Source organism: Otolemur garnettii, unplaced genomic scaffold (genome assembly GCF_000181295.1).
Source record: "Otolemur garnettii isolate 467f Iridium unplaced genomic scaffold, OtoGar3 scaffold00052, whole genome shotgun sequence".
Classification (NCBI taxonomy): domain Eukaryota; kingdom Metazoa; phylum Chordata; class Mammalia; order Primates; family Galagidae; genus Otolemur; species Otolemur garnettii.
The window spans coordinates 6115260-6136187 of record NW_003852447.1 but is presented as its reverse complement, the minus strand read 5'-3'; the positions used below and the strand labels follow the sequence as shown (position 1 = coordinate 6136187).

The 20928-nt window shown below is 37.4% G+C and overlaps 1 protein-coding gene across 1 annotated transcript in view; it reads left to right on the top strand.

Moving 5' to 3' along the window:
* The first annotated feature begins 1614 nt into the window (after positions 1-1614).
* AKAP6 (A-kinase anchoring protein 6) overlaps positions 1615-20928 on the top strand; it is a 356374-nt gene continuing 337060 nt past the window's right edge. Inside the window, exon 1 of the mRNA XM_023514406.1 lies at positions 1615-2015. Within this exon, the coding sequence (XP_023370174.1) occupies positions 1692-2015 (324 nt within the window). The 5' untranslated portion in view covers positions 1615-1691. The remainder of the gene's footprint in view (positions 2016-20928) is intronic.

Here is a 20928-nt window from a genome sequence, read left to right as displayed (position 1 = left end):
ATACATTTTGCTTTTTGCAAATAATTTTGCTTTAAAAAAATTCATCTGTAAACCTCCTTGTCATTTAATTCAAAAGTTAGATGCTTAAGAAATTAGGGAAGGGGGCTATACTGCAATATTGGACAAGTTCTGAAATAATGTTACAGGAGTAACTTAGTCTTAAAGCTGTTGTCAATTCAGCAAGTCATTTTCTTCCCATTCCTATGTGGGAAGCTACATGTTCCTAGTCAAATGGGAGCTTTTTAAATTTGTCCTCCTTATATTTATAGGTAAAAAATAATTTTACTTTTGTTAGTAAGTGAATATTTGTTACTAAAAATATGAGCTCTCATCACACATAATTTCTGATCTTTTGATCAGCTACCTTTTATCTTTGGAGGAATGAACTTAAATGTATGAACCAGAAAAAAACTTAGAAAAGAAAAAGAAATCCATTGCCTTGAGTAGAAGAAGCTGCTGTTAAGACTAAAAATAATTTCTATTTAAAATGTTTATTTTAAAGTACAAGAAGCTAAAAGTTATTACTTTATATTAGACTGATTCCAGAAGAAAGAAATTTAATAGCTAGCTCATGAAACTAATTAATTTTATCTTAAAAAGCATCTTTCTTTATTATGAATTACACATGTTATTTTAAACATATTTGATTAACATTTTTACTGTTATGTATTTCAGAGGAATTGATTACTCTCAAAATTCCAGAAGCCTTTAAAAAGTTCAGTGTAAACAAATATTAATGTAATTTAAGTTAAGAGTTAATTATAATAGATCTATTTTATGTAATCCATGATTTATACTTTTTAGGAAAGTAAAAATTTGCAATTGCCATGAATTTTCTATCTACCTAACAAATCATAGAAAGGAGCAACATCTCCTAAATTCAGAATAATGTTTCTGGAAATTAGAACCTCTTCCATCTTAAGCTATCCCATGTATTGAATGTATTAGTTAAAGTCAAAACAATATTTGGATGGTTATAATAGGGAAGCCCAAAATTATCATGGCTTAAATAAGAGAAGAGACTTCATATAAAAGAAGTCAAGAGTAGCCGTGAGGACTGATACAGTAGTTCTTCTTCATCATGTGGGGCTCATGTTCCTATCCTCATGCTCCACCATCCTCTCTCTACCTAGCATCCTTAGGTCTGAGTTGACAGTTGGAGCTCTAGCCATCAAGTCTGCATTATAGTCTGGAAGAAGGGGGGAAAGCTTAAGAGCAGAATGGGGGTCCCTCCTAATCAAGTCAGCTCCCTTTCAGCCACTCTTCCAGAATTTTTATACAGTAATTCCACTTACATCTCATTGGCCAGAAATTAGCCATATAGTCACACCTAGCTGCAAAGGAGATAGGGAATGTAGTCATAAATTCTGGACAGGAATACATACAGGTAAAAACCAGGAATTTGCTACTAAAGAATGAGAGAAGAATGGATATTAGGGTAGGCAATGCCACTGGGGTTTGTGATCCTATTCTATGCTGGCTCTCAAGGCTAATATGTAGAAAATCAAAATACCTCTTTCTGTTTTTGTTATGAGCTATGGTTTCTTAATTTAGAAATCCGGCTTAATTTAGAAATCCTGTTTCTTCTGTGAAGTATCATTTCTTTATTTGGCAATCTTGACTGACTCTTGCTTTCTTCTTTCCTCTTGCCTTTCAGCTGTTTTGGAAAGAAGTAAGGTTTAGACTTCTTCATGTTAACCATGAGTGTGACACTTTCCCCCCTGAGATCACAGGATCTGGATCCCATGGCTACTGATGCTTCACCCATGGCCATCAACGTGACACCTACTGTGGAGCAGGGTGAGGGGGAAGAGGTAATGAAGGACACAGACTCTGACCAACAGTACGAAAAGCCACCTCCACTGCACACAGGGGCTGACTGGAAGATTGTCCTCCACTTACCTGAAATTGAGACCTGGCTCCGGATGACCTCAGAAAGGGTCCGGGACCTAACCTACTCAGTCCAGCAGGACTCGGACAGCAAGCACGTGGATGTACATCTAGTTCAACTAAAGGTAAGGCAGGTCTCCAGTCCTCTCAGGACCAAAGTTTTTCAAAAGACTATGGCACCTACGGCCTGAGTACTGTAATTCCCACTGAGGAAATGTCCGGAAAGAAAAATAGAGTAACAAGTTTGAAACCATTATCCTTGTAGGGAAATGTGGACAAAATGAATTCTTTCCTGATTTTATTTCATGCGCTGATTATCTAAAATAAAACTGACCTTTGGGGATAGTACAGTGAAGTGGGGAAAGAGAGAGGCATTTTTGTACAACATCAGAGAAATCAGTTTTAAAGAATGAAAGTATTTTTTTAAACTATTACAAAAGGTTTGGTAAAAGATCTTATAGGTAAAATATCAAACTGAGCTGTGATTGTGAGTATGTGTATGTGATTATTATCTTCTGTTGAAGCTGATGATGCCTTTGTAGCAAACAATAGATTCTGGTGTGGCGGGAAAGGGCAATGTTCTCCTTTTAGAATGAGTCCTTTCATCTAGGTACAATGCATCCTGTGGAACAAAGGTGGTGATTTTATTACAACTCATCAAAAGTGCAGACATTTAAAAAATGTCTATGGCTTTTAGAGCCCGTAAAAAGCCTGACTGTTGGCAGTAATGAAATGGAGGTGCTAGTAGAGAATGCTAGTAGAGAATAGTTTTTGGTCTAGGGACCTCAAAATACCATGATTCTTACCCTGCCACAGCCACATCTCTCTCCTAGCTATTTGTGGGGAATACAGTGGTCAACAACCAGAGGCGTGTTTATAATCAATCGGGGCACTGGTCACAACCCCCATCTAAATTTCTAGTCTATTAGATGGGATCCTAAGGAAAAAATCCATCACCTAAGCTGATTCATCCTCAATGACATGAAACGAAAGGCCAAATAGTCTCTTAGATCTTAACTCTTAAATGGCTTGCAGGCAGCAGCCATAAGTATGAGAGGAAAAGATAGTTAAAAGAAAGCGTTTATGCCTTAAATCCTGGAGCAGACCTGGCTCAGCCTTCTCAGCCTGGCTCATTGGCTCAGGATCCATTGAGTGGTCAAATGAGTGAGGGGAGAAAGGAAAAGAGCCAGAACCTCAAAGGTGGCTGAACTTCACCCAGCCTGAGCAGGCCTGGTGTTTCCTTTCAATAGGTTCTTGGGAAGAAAAATACAAAAGTATAACAGAGAGATGGCTGGGAATTAGCTCCAACAGAATTAAACTCCAGCCAGCTTCCTGCTATGGCAGCAGGGAGTTATGTGACTCAGTCCCCGAAATGTGGTCCATTTAATCAGAAGTGCTGTTCTCTAGTTCTTTGGGGTTGAGAGTAAAATAGACAGTAGGAGGCTCCACATTGCCCCCTCCTCTTCTCCGGCCTCTCCAATGCTACACTTACATGTGACTCCCATGAGTAGGTACCAGGTTGAGTTTGTAAGGAAAGTCAACTATTGCTCTCTAGGATCTTTCAGATTTACACAGAAAAGGAGAAAAGGTGATAAATGATAAGGGAGAATGGGAGCAAAATGGAAACATCTTAACGAAAAAAAAAAATTGCCATTAAGCATTCTTAAAAACGTTAATGGTTCAGTTGACTTCATTTAATAACATCAATAATTTGGAAGTAAAAATTTAAATTTTAGTTTCAAATAGGAATGCAAAATTTTATACAATTAACATAGGGTTATATTTAGCATTTGAGAAATCTCCTGTAGAGTGATTTGTCTTTTTGTCATTGGAACTACCTGTCACTGTATCAGGGGGAATGGCCTGAAAAAAAGGGTAAAAATGGTTTCTGTCTCTATAAAACCTAACCTACTCTGGAAGTTAAAACCTGCATCCTTTCCTCAGAGCAGTGGTTGGGAGGGGCAGGGGAGTGTCCTGTGTTCTTTGTACCACAAGAGATGGCTCAAGGGAGTTGTCCAGAGGTAGTCACATGAGATTATCTTAGCCAAAGATGGGATGAATCATAACCATCAACTATCCTTGAACAACAATAGCCTGAAGCTGAAAATCTCCCCTTTAAAAACTCTGGATTTCTGCTCAGAGGCAGGACAATAGTGCTTTAAGATGGCAATCTGCCATTCTTCTCTTTTGCTGGAAAATTAATAAACTCCTCTTTCCGTTTCCTCATCCACTTGTCCTTGTTCTGATATAGCCTCAAGGACAAGTGCCAAGCTTTTAGTAACATCACCTTCTTACCTTGGTCAAAGGTATCACACACCTGCCTCCATCAGTTCCATCCCTTTCCATCCCTTAGCATGGTCTGACTCCCATGCTGAGAAAGGAGCCCCCGGAGGACATGAAGTCAACAGAGTACTCACATAACAGTTATTCAGTCAGTGACTGTTAAAGAGAGTAATTGAAATTATCCTGCATTCATTTAATTCTAGGATTTCTATTATGACTTTTTTGGTGCTAGTTTGATCAAGTTACTTAACCAACATTCTCTATAATATTCCAAATATCCTGTAAAAATACAGTACTTCCACATAGAATTCAAAGTGAAGGAGCTCTGGTCATAGCATTGGCCTCTAAAACAGTCTAAGTAAGAATTTTATTTTGTCTCTTAATCTGCTTTGTCAGCTTTCCCCTTTATTTATTTAATACTTCTTTATTCAACCAAATGAACACTTTCACGCATTTTTGAGAATATTTTAAATACATATCACTTTTTCAGATTTCCACATTGATCCTATATGGAACAATATAGGCCTCTGTGCCCCTCAAAAGCCAGCCATCTGCTATGAGACATCTCAGGTTGGCTCCCACTACCTTGATAAGCTACACAATTTATTCATTTACAGTGAAGAATAACCATCACAGGGATAACAATGCCCATTGCTTTAAAGACCATCTATAATTCTCAAATGTACATCCTAGTGTCTTCTAGGAACCTCAGCTACCCAACCTATATCTTCACTTGAATCTTTTCTGGGTATTTCAAACCCTTCTAAGAGCTCTTAATCCTCCCCCAGGCTCCCCCATTTCAATAAAAGCACCACCTCTGCCAAGTCAAAACATGACTCTCCACCCCACATGTTTGCCTACAGATCCTGGGACTCGATCTCCAAAATGTGCTCTGAAGTCATTGACTTCTCCCCAACACTACTTTTGCCTGCTAACCTCATCAAACCATGTTACAGTTTGTTTGGGCTACTTTTAGGACTTCCCCACTAATCTTGCTCCGCTTTTATACTACTTTTACAACCCTTACAGTTTATTCTCCATGCCATAGCCAATGGGATCTTTCTAAAATGTAAATTAGTCATACCACTCCCTTGCTCTCTATTGGACTTAACAAAAAAATTCAAACCTCTTTTTTTTTTTTTGAGGTATAGTTTCACTATGTCACCCTTAATAGAGTGCTGTGGCATCACAGCTCATAGCAACTTCAAACTCTTGGGCTTAAGTGATTCTCTTGCCTCAGCTTCCCAAGTAGCTGGGACTACTGGCGCCTGCCATAATGCCCGGCTATTATTTGGTTGTAGTTGTCATTGTTGTTTGGCAGGCCCAGGCTGGGTTTGAATCCACCAGCTCCCGTGTATATGGCTGGCGCCCTAGCAGCTAAGCTATAGGCTCTGAGCCAAAACTCAAATCTTTTCCTGTGACTGTACTCTTCCAGTTACTGTATTCCTGTTCATAACGTTCTAGGTGCATCAGAAGTTCCAAAGAAATGTTAGGCTAGTTCTTGTCACAGCTCTTCCTGTTCCCTCTGTCTAGAAACTCTCTTCCTCTGTTGTTATATGGCAGATTCTGAATCCTCACCAAGCTGTCAGCCAGAGGCACAGGCATGTTCTAACATCTGGAGGTGCAAGCCTGGGAGAGGGGTGGGCTATACATGGTAGTGAAGGACATGCACAAAAATAGAAGCTACCCTTTACCTAACTTGTCCACAGGTCTCACACTCCCTTTTACGTTGTGTACTCTGAGTCTTCCCTACCATCATCTATGTATAACGTTTTTAAAAACTTAGTTGAAATATGACTTTGGAATATGCTCAGGGTAGGCTGTGTCTCTGATCTTATGTTAAATGTCACATCCTCAAACAAGCAGTTCCTGATCCTTATTCTTAAAACACCCACCACTCAGTCAGTATCTAGTCCATTACTCAGCTTTATTATTTTTTTGATGGTTCTTAACACCAGCTGAAATGATTCTTTTTTTTTTTTTTTTTGCTTGTCTGTATTTTCCCCAAGGACTTCAAATGTCTAATTCTCTGCTTTATCTCTGTTTCCAAGGACAGGGCCAGGCATGTGGGGGGGTCTCAGTTCACATCTATGGTTGTGTAGGTGAGTCCAAATCTGTTTGGTCAGTGCTTGCTCTCCCTGTAGGCAGGCTTGCACACAGCAAGTCACATAAGGATGACTGCTCAGTGAGGACTGAATTAGGACAAAGGTAGTGGATGCTCAAGGCCTAAGTATATTTGGGACATTGCTGTCCCATTAGGAAGAATCTGTGAGTGGCTCATAAATCTTGGAGATTGTGCCTGGGGAGTCTGCCTTGGAGTCTATTCTTTTTGTAGATGGCTGTGCCTTAAAATCCCCCTCCCCCTTTATGGATGACTCTTTTGGTCCTAATTTTGGTTAATAAGTGTTCTCTCAGGTCTTCTAGACCCAGAGTCACTCATTTTCTTTAAAAGTGACTGTATTTATCTTTGATTATCGTGTTGATCTTAAAGTTTATTTCTCAGAGACTTCTCTTATCTCCCTTATTGCCAAGTTATTAGGGGAAATTTTACTGTTACCTCTAGAATGAACTACAGTCCACTATTACAAAGTCCCCATGGTAGAGTGATTGTTCTTAAGAGTGAATAAAAACAACAATTATAAAATGGAAGCAATGGATTATATTATACCGAGTACTTTTCCCCATTATTTTTCAACTGAAAATGCAACCTACATATTTTGCTTCTTAGCTTCCAGATATTCTTTAGTAACAAGTATGAAGAACCAACTGAACCATTTTTAGAAATTCTCCCCCTCCCTCTTTGGATTCAAAAGCTGTGCTGTGCAAGGAAAATCAGACCAAGAGTCTTAAAAGGTTTTGACTTTAACTGAGACCTGACTTCTGGGTGGATGTATTTGGGTGCTAAGTAGGCAAAGTAGACATCTCCGCTTCCTGATTAACAGTCTTCTCGAGGAGAATATTATTTTTATTCTTGAAAACATGGTAGCAGGAAAGAGAGGTTAGACTAGCTAAAATAGGCTAAATGATGTGGCTGTATAATAAACAGAAATCTTGAGGTGACTTATCTGGAATTGGCCTTTTAAAAACCCATTTTAGATAGAGTCTACTCTAAATCACTTCCATGTGGGATTTGTGCCTGTGTCTTTGATTTAGGCCTGCTTCTCAAAGTTAGAGCATTCAACGGAGACACTGTTTGCAAGATGTTCTGACTCGACTGTACCCAGACTGAAATGTACCTGACATTTGGAATTAATGCAGACATCCAATAACTTACATGGGTTCTTGAGGGCCTACTTAAAAAAAATCGTAGAATCCTTTCTATATCTGGGATTCAGCACATGGAAATCCAGAGATAATTGGGCTTCTAGGCTCATGGTCACCATGGGGCAGAGTCTGCCTCAGTGTAAGGAGAGGAAGGGGAGTGGTGTGTTATGGTACAGTATGTTGCTAGTCCTGAAACCGGTCCTGAGGAGGTACCAGGGAAGTGTGGGTAATTGGGGAGGGGAAAGGGCTATGGTTATGACTTAGAGGACCTCCTGATTGGCTGAGGTTGGCTTTCCTCTTGTTTGGCAGGTGCAGAGGGAAAGTGTGTTCTCTTTTTCCCATTGCTAGAGCATAACTAGTGAGCTCTGTCTGAGATCTCCACAGTGGCACCAAGATGACAGCTATGGGTGTAACAGTCCAGGGTCTGATGGCTGTGGCAGTGAGCAACAGTCAAGGCTGATTCTTGGCCATATGTAAAGCACACCCTTGAATTCTCAGAAATTCTTCATAAAGGGAACTCTGAGTGGAACTAAACTTCTGACATCAGTAGTTGGGGGTGGGATTTAGAGAATTCAGATTCTAATGTTAGTTTGATCATTTATTAAAGCCTTAAGCATTCAAATTATACAATCTTTGAATGGTTTCCAATACATTTTAAATTAAATAAATATCGGTTTAAGATTGAAAGCAAAATATCTTTCTTTTCTGGGAAGAGTATTTTCCTTTTTGCCCTTTAGACCATTAATTTTTAAGAAGTCATTTTGGAGAAGTTTACAAACCATTTAGTGGGTTGTAAAATCGATTTAGTGAATTAAAGAGCTAAAACAATGAAGTAGAATAGAATTATATAAAGCTCAGGTAAGTGCTATGTTGGTTTTAATTATATACATATATATATGTTTGGTCATGTAAAATTTATGTCTTTCTCTGAGTCAAGGCCAGAGCAGAAAGTTATTGTTTAGACCATTCTCAACTTTCCCTAGTATCTTTGAGATGCACTTTAACTTTGGAACATACCATGTAAGTAAATGAATCTGTTGTTATTTTATACATTTTGTTTTTTTGTTTTCATATGGGATTAGAACTTACACAAAATGCTTGTTAAAGTGGGAACCCCAAAGGCATATGTCAAATCTCAGGAAACTGGAAGATGGAGTTGATTTAGCTATCTGTTGGTGGGTATGAGGATGTTAAAACTTTTTATTTTCTTAAGACTCAGATTTGTGGCTATAATCTTTTTTTCTTTTTTATGGCTGATGTGTTTATGGTCTCAGTGTGTCCTCCCAAAATTCATATGTTGAAACTTAATCACCAATGTGGTAATGTTAAGGGGTGGGGCCTTTATGAAATGATTAAGTCATAAGGGCTGTACTCTCGTAAATGAGATTAATGGCCACATAGAAAAGGTGTAAGGGAGCTAAGGCCAGCATGAAGTGTCACCTTGGAAGTAGAGAGTGAGCTACCCCAGACAACAAATCTATTGGTGTCTTGAGCCTGGACTTTGCAGCTCAAGAGTTATGAGAAAGAAATTTCTATTGTTTATAAATTACCCAGTTCAAGGGTTTTGTTGTAGCAGCCCAACCACCTGACGATGTGTCTTTTTAGGGAAACTGGTTACTAGTAATCAAATGTCTTAGGAGTATGGTTCCATAATGGAGCTTAATAGTGGCAGTTTTTCCTGTAATGGTTCCTAGATTGTGTAAAAATATTTGGCATTGTTGACTAATAAAAACAGTTGAAAAGAAGGATGTTTGATTTTTGAAAGGCTAATTTTAGATATTTAGAAGACTCAATTATGTGGAAAAATCTGTCCCAATTAGTTATTGAGTAATTATTCCTACCCTCCACCCAATTCAATGTTGGAAAACAGGCTAAGTGCTAAATAAATACTTATTTTTTAAAATTTCAGGTTAATATGAGGGTATATATGATCAGGTGACATAGTTGCTTTTAAGGTTAAGGTCCAATTTGTAGTTGTGTTTTTCACCCAAGAAGTATGCCATATACCTGTGCAAAGTAGTAGTTGGGTAGAACTTACCCAACCCCATTTCATCCCTTTTAATTAGCAAAAGTAGCATGGAAAATGAAGATTATCACAGACTTCATAATTTGAAAGAAACTATGAAAAGTAATAAATATAAAAGGATTTGAAAATGAGTCCAGTGAGGAAAATCTGAAGAAACTGGTATTACTTTGATTAGAGAAATTGTTATTAGGTATTGTTACTTAAGAATGTTTGTTTAATAAAATACTGTGAGCTATCACTGAACAATAGCCATCTGTTTTTGCGGTTTTAGGGGATTAGATGTTTGGAGGGGCAATCACTAGAGGTAGAATATAAGTTAGCCCTTTCTTTGCCTAGAGAGTTTTCAGTTCAGTGGCATTCATAGAGTGCCTAATATATACCAGGTGTTTTACTTTTAACATCTTATTTAATCCTGACAACAATCCAATGTTAGAGATGAGGAAATTGAGTCTCAAAAGGTTGGTAAGTGATTGATCAACTTAGAAGTCACATGCTTTTTGAACTTCAAGTCTAATATTCTTTTTACTTTTGCGCTTGGCCTCACACCCCTCTATAGCTGTGAGAAATTTAAGTGGTTATTAAGTACTAGATATCCCCTGTTCTGGCCAGGTGTCTGTAGTCCCAGCTACTGGGGAACCTGAGGTGGGAGAATTACTTAAGCCCAGGAAGTCTGGCTTGTAACACACTATGTGGATGGGGGGTCACACTAAATTCAGCATCAACATGGTGACCTCTGAGAAAGGCCAACACCAAGTTGCTTAAGGAGAGGTGAACTGGCCCAGGTTGGAAACACAGCAGGTCAGAACTCCCGGCTAGTGGGATCATACTTTTGAATAGGTGCTATACTCTAGCCTGGCCAATACAGCAAGACCTCATCTTGTAAAAAAATTTAAAAGTTCATACATAGTTCCAGTTTTCTTGTACTAGACAAGATGAATGGATGCAAGGGTGGGGGAGCTTATTTATGTTTTAATGAAGAAGAAGATCCAACCTGAGTGCATTTTAATTCATCACCAGTAGGAACATGAGTAGTTTGAAGTGGGGATGTAAATGAAGTCCTGGGGTCCCTCTGAGTAGGGTGTCACAGCTACCCTGAATAAGATGAGAACTTATTTCCTCCTTTTGTTGTTTTCTGCTACCTTGACCACTCTTCCCTCTTTAAAATTTTACAACTCAAAAGAAGGGAAGCATGTGATACAATTAAAGTGAAATGGTACCAGTGTATGAATTATTAATATCCTAACATGTAAATGGGTAGAACAAGACACGAACATCCTTAACGAGAAACATTAACAAATTAATTTATTTCCAGGTATGGCATGTGTAGAGACCATGGCTCTCACCTTTGGCTGCACAGTGGAATCTCTTAGAAAGCTTTAAACAACCCTGTTGCTCAGGCCATGTTCCAGACCAGCTACCTCAGAATCTGGGTTTGGACTTGGGCATGAACTGCCCAGGTGATTTCACTGCATAGCCAAAGCTGACAACCATGGAAGGGGATATTTTTCTTTTTGAACAGAGTGTTTTTGGATACATCTTGCTTTTCCCATTCATGCTCCTTTTCCTCCCAACCACACAAGCCATTTAAAGTTAATTTTTTAAGGAGTGAAGTCTTCTATATGGTTTGTTTAAACCTCTTCAGGTTTTCAAATGACCTAATAAAGTCAGTACAAGCAAAGGGAAGGAAGGGAATTAAGCATATGCCAGATACTTGCCTATATACTTTAAATGTATTAGCCTGGGTTATTCTCTTACATTTTTAAAATACAAATAGAAGGAAAATGAATAGACTTGTGGACAGTTGGCGGCTCTTCCTTAGGGAGAGTTAGTTCCCATACCTACACTGTAAATCTGAGGGTGTGCCTATTTTCATTTTGTTTGTCCTAGGACAGGGCATTCTGGACATTTTGCACTTTAGGGGTATGAGCTGTGGGAGAAATTCTCACCACAAAAGTTCTGTTTGCAATTTCAAAAATAGTGTGTCAATGAATATTTAGAAGTAAAACATGTTAGTTTAAAAAATTGAGGTTATTAAAAAATGTTACTGCAAGAAGATATTCAAAGATGATGAGATATTTTAGCTTATTTGACTTTTTTCTGTTTATATTTTGTATAGACAAATGTAGGATTTGTATAAGTGGGTACACAGTTGCCTCTTTATCATGGCGGAAACTACTTGTTAAACACCTATATGGACTTGATTTGCTAGATTCTGTATAAATGTGTTATTTCTGGTAGTTTTCCTTTAAGTCTATATCTCTGTTGAATTATGTCTTTTACAATGAGTAATTATCTATATAAATCAAAAAGAATCTAAACTGTATAGATTAATACAGAAGATGATACATCTCTTCTTGTAAGTTATAAACCTGAGGTGTCAATGTTTTTAAATAATATGTATTTTAAAATTTTCCATAAATTAAGTTGCAGGTATGTAAAAATATATCATTAGAAAATGATGAATTTTCTCCGAGCTGGCAGATAGACATCTGTCTTGTTGTTTGGGTTTTCAGAATTGTTGGGCTTAGCATTTCCTACAGATCTATCAGCAACTATATATATATTTTTCATTTTGCCACAGGAACATAAATGTAAGAATAAATATTTCATAGCTGTTTAATATGGTTATCTTAAAATGGAATACATCTTTTAAAATGTAATTGCATAAATGCACTGCAGGTTTCCAGAACTAATTTATTAAAGCTTTAAAGCGTTAAGACTTTATAAAGACTATGCATTTATTTAATAGAATTTTATGGTTTCTGCTTTTATTTTTAAAAGCAAATAGTTTATCAAATTTATTAAAATTTGATAAGTTTTATTAAATCCGACTTAACTCTTTTATTTGTTTGTGGTCTTTTATTGATATTTTTATAGATTTATTAGCCAAAGATAGTCCCAAAATCTTATTTCAAACTAAAGCTATTTAAGATGATTGTTTCTCTTTCCTTATTTTATTTTATTTTTTGATACAGAATCTCACTCTGTAACTCTGGATAGAGTGCTGTAACATCAGAGCTCATAGCAACTTCAAACTCTAGGGATCAAGGGATCCTCTTGCCTCAGCCTCCTGAATAGCTGAGACTACAGGGGTGCCTGCCATAATACCTGGCTAGTTTTTCTATTTTTTAGCAGAGATGGGGTCTTGCTCTTGCTTAGGCTGGTCTCAAATTTTTGAGCTTGACCTTCCTAGGATTACAAGCATGAACCTCTCTTTCCTTGTATTATGACCCCAACTAGACAGCAGAAGCTGAATTCTACACTTACAACTATTCTCGTCCACATCTGACTTCAAACTAATAATCTAGTAACTACCACACACTCTAATTTTTATTGGAAAGCTTTCACATATGCTCAGACACACTGCTTTAAGAGCATCTAGTCTCTTGATTCATAATTTACCATCAGTGTTTGATAACTGGGACTTATATTTGCTTTTTTTCATATGTTGTTTTCTAGCTTCCTCAAGTGAGTTTAACACCTTTTTAAAGGCAGGTTCTTCCACTTCTTTGTATAAAATTGCAAATACTATTGTGGTTAACTAATTGACTAGATCATTACATGCTATTTAAAGTTTTCTGTTTGCTCTAAGTGACATTAGTAAGCCAGGGAAACCATTACATCTCAAGGATATTTCGGAGAAATAAGAATATGTGCTCATAAGCATTTCAAAATTAGTGTAACTTTTCATAGAAGTTTGAGGTTAGGGCTTGGCCAAAAAAGCAGAATTTTGCCAGAATTAACTAAGAAAATTTGACATTTTCCTTAATAAGAATGAAATGTTGAGTAGCCATAAGTTTCTTCCAAGACAACAGACTCCAATTAATATAACCCAAAGTTTGGGCCTAGTTAAAACTTAAAGCCCTATAAAAGTCCTTCATGAGTCCAATTCTTAAGAATTTTCATTGTGTAACATATTGTGTTTGAGAGGAAGTAGGAGCATGAACCTAACTCCATCTTGGACTAGTTGGCAGCTTAATACTCACTTATACCCATCTCCATCCAAGTGAGAGAATGTGCTCACTCCTGACATTTCCTCTAACCGCTCCTACAGTGGGAGCCTTGGTTTCAGAGGTTAAAACAGGTACACTTAAGACATTTACATCAATCATACATCTACCAGACCCACTGCTTATTCTATAGCAAGGAGAGAAAGTGGGAAGGACTAGAAATAAAATGCACTGACATCTTGATTAATGATGTCAGGTCCTCTTTCAAGGAAGGAAAAATGTCTATAAATCAGATGAAGCTGAGTGATTTTTGTTTGTAGTTGGATCACAGTACCTTGTGGCAGCTTTTTTTGTTCTGAATTGCCTGGACTTGAACCAAAGTCTAGTATCCAAGTTTTGATACTAATTTTATGATGTGACAGTGTCTCCTTTTTCTGGGTCTCAGCTTCCTCATTTGTAAAGTAAGAGAACTACAGGGCACCTTCTAGCCCTAATATTTTATGAAGATAACCAGGCATACTCTCAGCAAACTATGAGGTTAAGACAGTTAAGTTTGTGAGCTTCTCACCACGTGTTTACATTGGCAGCACTGCACAAACAACTCAGTAAGGTTTCATAACCTTGGTATATCAATGTTGCACAGTTGTGTTCATGCCCACGTTTGGTGGTGTCTTGCTGAGTGGCATTTATTATTGTTGTTGAGTGTTTTTGTATTTTGTTGTGAGAATGTTGGACCTTAAATTAGAGCAATGAACAAACATTACATTTCTTGTTAAACTTGGATGGAAGTGAAGTCAGGGACAGATTAGTCCAAGTTTATGGGGATAATGCCATGAAGAAAACAGCAGTATACAAACGGATTAAACTTTTTTCTGAGGGCAAAGAAAGCATCACTGATGAAGAGAGGTCAGGGTGGCCAGTAACGAGCAAAACTGACAAAAACATTACAAAAATCCATTGGATTGTGTCAGAATCATTGTCTGACTGTGAGAAGCATAGCAGACCAAGTAAACATCCATAGAGAAATAGGAAAATCTTAATTGAAAACCTTGGCATGAGAAAGGTGAGGCTCTTGCATCATGACAAGGCACCAGCTCACAGGGCACTGTCTGTGCCTGACTTTTAGTCATTAAAGAAATAATTGTATTAGAATGTCCTTTCTACTCACCTTGTTTGGCCTCCAGTGACATTTTTCTTTATCCAAAGATAAAGGAAAGACTAACAGGAAGACATTTTGATGATATTTAGGACCTTAAGGGTAATAAGATGACAACTCTGATGGCCATTCCAGAAAAAGTCCCAAAATTGCTTTGAAGGGTGGACTAGGCATTGGCATCAGTACATAGATTCCCAAGGGGAGTACTTCAAAGGTGACCATAGTGATCTTCAGCAATGAGGTATGTAGCACTTTTTCTAGGGCAAGTTCATGAACTTAATTGTCACACATTGTATAAATTCTGCTAAATTTGTGGCCTGGATCCCTAATGTCCTCTTTCTGTAACTGGGCGAGGACTCTTTCTTCCTCTTAAAGTGCCTCAAGTCCTTTACACCTCTAGTAATAATATTAACCAGCTAACTAGCCTTTGTGCTTTGTTTTTCTCAAAATGTGTGTATTATTCCAGTTATTCTTTATAATAATACCTGACCCTCAGGCAAGGTACCTGGAAGCATGGAGAGCTTAACTCATTTGCCTGAAACTGATTAGCTAGAAAGTGGTAGAGTTAGGATTGAAAACTAGGTCTTTCTAATCCTAAAGTCTGTGTTAACCTTTCTTAGAATAGTAATTTCTTTGAGAATGTGATGAAAACTACAAGTCATTTTGTCAAGACATTGTACACATATGGCCATTATATTTTGCATATTATTTCAGGATACCCTTGAAACCCATTCACAGGCAGTGGAAAAATTGGTTGTCTCTCTTGCTTTTTATTTGCAAATAGATTGGAGTTTGGAAATACCTGTGAATATATCCCTCTCACTTTGTGCAGGTCTAAAAGTCTAATTAGCATTAGCTAGTTTGCATGATTCTCTAAGATGAAATTTTATACTGGCTGGTTTATGAGAAAATACGATACTTGCTGTTTCAGTACATTTTGATATAATCAAAACTTATAAGTAGAAAACACGAGCTTCCTAATTACCACAAATTAATTCAATGAGCTGAATAATTTATCATCCTTAAAAAAAAACTGGTCTTGCTTTCAATGTCAAGCTTCCATTCTCTGCTTCCTTCCATTTATCACTTTTTCTTTTTTGGTCTGTTCTGCAGAGCAAGCACAAAAGATATAGCTTTCCTGGCATAAAGCTATTTATTTGCTAGTAGCTAGGAAACTTGCCAAATTAGCACAGTTGTGCCAAGGTATGGAAACTATGCATATAAAACATGCACTGGGGCCTCAAGTTGCAGACACCATAGCTCCTTAGGTAAAGCTATTGTTGACTAATTTAATCCTGTATTTTATAGCTACGGGTTGTCTCTTAGGTATAGGTTGGTTAATTTTTTTGTTGTTAATGTTTAAATAAAACATTTAATATTTTTTCTGATGATACAGTAACACATAAAATAACTATGTCTAGGCTCAATGCCTATAACTCAAGCAGCTAAGGTGCCAGCCACATACAACAGTCACATACACCAGAGCTGGTGGGTTTGAATCTAACCCAGGCCTGCCAAAACAATGACAACTACAACCAAAAAATAGCTGGGCATTGTGGTGGATGCCTGTAGACCCAGCTACTTGGGAGGTTGAGGCAAGAGAACTGCTTAAGCCCAGGAGTTGGAGGTTGCTGTGAGCTGTGATGCCACGGCATTCTACCCAGGATGATAGCTTGAGACTCTGTCTCAAAAAACGAAACAAACAAACAAAAAAACCCCAGCTATGTCTACTGCACTGCCAAATATGGTAGCCCTAAGTTACATGTGACTTTTTAATTTAAATAAATTAAATAAAACTGAGAAAACTTCAGTTCCTTAGCCACATTAGCCATGTTTTAATTGTATTTAATGGTAACTGTACTGGATGGCAAAGAAAACCATTTCTATAATTGTAGATAATCCTATTAGACAATGCTGATTGATGTTTTTACTATATTACTTCCCTTCCTTTTCTCTAATTCAAAGGTATAATAAGTGATGGCCATAGTTTCATTTTATTAACTGGATCCCTAATGTACTAAATGTACTAAATGTACTAAATTTTATTATAGTTTTGTGCTGTCATTTTAAATGCTGTGTAGTATCCTACTGCCTGGATGTGGTTTTGGCTTTTTTTTGACTGGGGCTGGGTTTGAACCTGCCACCTCCAGCATATGGGGCCAGTGCCCTACCTTTTTGAGGCACAGGCTCTGCCTTCCTGGATGTGTTTTAATTCATTTTCCTGGTTTCCTATTGATAGACATATAGGTTGCTTCTATTTTTCCCTATTATTAAAAGTGTTGTGATTATTATATTTGAGCATTCATCTTTATGTACATGTCTAAAATATTTTAAAATTGGAATTGCTTGATCAAAGGCTATGCATGTTTTCCATCTTGGTATATATTGCTAAACTGCCCTCACAGGACTATATCAATAAACATTTCCTTGATTGGTTATGAGAGTACATTCATAGATACCGCAGCGAGTCACTAATCTCTCCAAGTCTCATTTAATTTTTTATTCAAAATAGGAATAATAGTCCCTATCACTTACCTTACTAGGTAGATATGTGATACAAATAAAATAATATTTTAAAAAACTAAAGGAAAGTGCTTCTGTCACATATGATATTCATACTATTAAACCATCTGTCAATTATAAGGTTGGAAGTTAGGGACCCTGAATCCTCTGTGATCTAGTTTAATACTCAAAATAAGAAATGGTGATGGTGGTAGTGAGAACATGACCATTAAAGACTTACTTAGGGGAAAGAAACCCTGAGTTTCTTAGCTTCAGAAACATCATTTGTTACTAACATAGCATGCTAATAGGAAATTAAGATTTTTCATATGAGGACATTTAGAAAAGTAGGATATTTTTTGTTTTAATGTTAGAATGGGGTGAGAATGGAGTGGGATATCATCCAACTACTTTCACGCCTCATTGTAGAAATCAGAAGCAGACACCCAGAGAAGTTAAGTGAATTCTCAGGTTTACTCTGCTGAAATGCAGCAGAATCTAAGTCAGACCCCAGCCTCTGACTCTCTACCCAGTGTCCTTTCCTCTACACCCCACAGCAATGATGCTGCAGTGAGGAGGTGGCAGGATTTTTACTGCTCCTGATAAAAGTTAAGCCAACGTGGTAATCTGGTTTGACGGTTACTGTATTTTTCTGTCTGTAATGTGCACTTTCTTGCTCATATATTTGATGGAAAAATAAGGATGTGTATTATGCATGGGTGGTACTAATTCTATATATACATACATGTTTTAAATTCTTTTATTTATATTTATGTCTTAAAAGTGTAACTCTAGAAAGCAATAATGATATCTGTATGCAAAATAATAGCCTGGAATACAGTAATTGTGCCCCCTCCACAGCTGTCCCCTCACCAGCAGACACTGCAGGTGCAGGAACGTCCAGCTGATGGTGCCAGACACTGCCGCCTCTGCCATCTTAGAAGTGGGCATGCTGCCAGTGGTGATGTGATGGTTAGTGTTAGAACCTTAGCAAAAGGAGGGTGGAAATGTCTGCTCAGTGAAGCTGAGGCGTGAGATACGGAGCTGGCCACTGTGGAGAAGCTGGGAGCAAGCTCAGGGGGCAAGTGAGAGTGGTTCTGGCCCTGGCCCCTGCCCCGCACACCAGCTTCCTGGGAAATAAACCCACCAGGGTTCTCAGCAGAGCAGCCATGGCCATGTTTCTCCTGATGGAATAGGTGGGAATAAGAAATGAAAGGATGTAGGGATGAGGATGGGCCAGGAGGGAATAGATGGAGAGGTCAGGTGCCCCAGTCCTCTAGCCACTTCCACTCTCCTTTAAAAAATTAAAACAAAAGTTTTTTTGAAATTTTGGCCTAAAACTTTTTGGGGGAGCACATTATATACAGGAGCACATAATACACGGCAAATGTGGTAATAGTTATCTAGAAATTTATTCTTGAAATCACTGTTTGTGCAGGCTAACTGGGCCATTTGGAAGTCAGGCTGCCAAATTCTTATTAGCCACTTGAAATTCCTGTAATGGTAATAGAATTTTTCAAACTGACTCTTTAAGCCAAATTACAAGTCAAATATGTTTCTCCTGAATGGCATCCAGCATTCCTTAGAAATTCTAAGAGTTTCTGTCTTTAGCTCATCTCTGAAGTTTAATTTACTTTATGCCTTTACACAAGAAATCATGAGTACAGACAACCTCAAGTTACACAGGAGATTTCAGCCTATAAAACCGACCAGATGGCCAAGTCCTCCCAGAAGCATTTGAACATGCCTTAAATTTTTTTCTTAAATGTCTGTCCCCCATGGCCTCCCTCAAAATCTCTATTTTCACTGACATTTTTGGTTTTGAATGTCTGATAGCTGCTAGCAATACATAACTTAGAGAAATTAAGGTTGACGGTCCTCTTATTTCTTTGCATCATCTTCTAAGAATCAGCAGAGCTCTTACATTTAGAAAGGCAAGACCCTGCCACTGCTTCGTGTGCTGGAACACAGCCAATGTGAATGCTTGTCCTTCCATAGGAACCAAAGGCTGCAGGGTTTCTGGGAAGAGCATGGCTTCTCATGTGGCTGTACCTGACCACAGTGCCACAGGACTTTGTGTCCAAGGCAACACTTGGGCTCACACTTGCTGATATTTTCATCTATAAAATAGTAACAAATGAGGTAACACAAAGTAAAAACTAAAAATTTGCTGGAGTGAATCAATAGAAAGAAAAATTACAGTGAAAATTTTATTTTTACATGAGATAAAAAGATGCAGATAATATATTTTCAGTTGTTTAAAGAGTTGCTTATTTCAGATTTCTCTTTGCTATACATGTAGTTAAAAAGCATATAATTGTAGATTTTCAATGAGTAAGGTTATTTTCCCCAACATAAATGTCTTTATGTTAAATTGTTTGCTTTCTTTTATTTATTTAAAAATCAGGTTGATTTTCATGAACAAGATACAATTGAATAGTGTGAGAGTGTGGATGTGAGATGATCCATTGGGATATTATCTCAGCATAGTTGCCCTGTTGTCATTGAGCATGGTTTACTCAAAATCTCAAGAAACTCTTCCTTGAAAATTAATCTGAAAATAAATATGCTTGCTTTTTCCTTCTTTTTTGAAGTAAAATTGGTTCACCTCAAAATTTTCATTTAGCATGTTGATGTGGGGTAGGGAGAATGTAATAAACCTTGTAGTCCCTGTCCCCTTTATCTCCTTTAGACCTACTCTGATCTGATTTTATCAGTTCTGTCCTATTTTTAAATTATATAACACTTGCAACCTACCACAAACTTACTTTAGAAGTACATGAAGTATAAATCCTATACAAATGCCTGATTTACTGACTAATTGTCTATATGTCTAGATAAGGGGAGTGGGTGGGGGAAGGTGATTGACCAGAAGAGGGCATTCTGGAGTGGCTACTTTGGAGAGAGTAAGGGATAGAGCAAGGGATTTTGTTGCAACTTTTACTGGGAATTTTTTTTTGAGAGCTGAAGATATTTTATTTTTAGTTTTGCCTTTTGTTTCTGCTTTTTTAGTGGTAAAGCAGCCTATGTACACGGCAGATATATATATGCATTTCAAAAATTTAGAAATGGTTAAGATTTGATAAACATGAGTATATTTGATTATAAAGCAGGTACAATAATAAAGCAGGCCCAATGCCAATGGATCCAGTAGGTTGAAATATCATCACAGTGCTTACTTATATGAAAAGCAACATTCACTATGGTTTGATTAATGCTGAACAGCCCTATGGTACTTTGAATGTCATTAGCACCATTGCATTTAATTTGGCAAATCTTTCCAAGTGAAAAAAGTAGAAATATCAACAGAATTGGATCTGTCCATAGACCTCAGCTATAACTCTTTATGGACTTGCTACTTCTTTAGTGCTAATAATTGTATGCAATTTAATCAAAGAAAGATATTTTACCCAACAGGAGGCAATAACATACATTAGAAGCAATAATTTAATATGAAAAATATCAGTGATCTTCTACCTGTGGTATCCAAAAAAAATGACATCTTCAAACTACTTTTGAACCTTTAAAATTTCTGATGGAAATTATACATTTATCCAAAATATAGCTTCACAGGCTGACTTTTAAAATTGCTCTGTATCTGAAATTATATCAAGTCTATGAGGCAAATATTACCTCTTATGTCATATTAGTCAGAGAACTCTGAGCAGCTGTTACATTTGTCATTGATTAAATGGGAAAGAAAAAACCAGAAAAATAAATCAATCATCTCTGAATAAATTCAGTTTGTTCAGCAGGCACAATCTTTCAAAGTGTGGATATTGGTGGGTGGCGCCTGTGGCTCAAAAGGGTAGGATGCAGGCCCCATATGCCAGAGGTGGTGGGTTCAAACCCAGCCC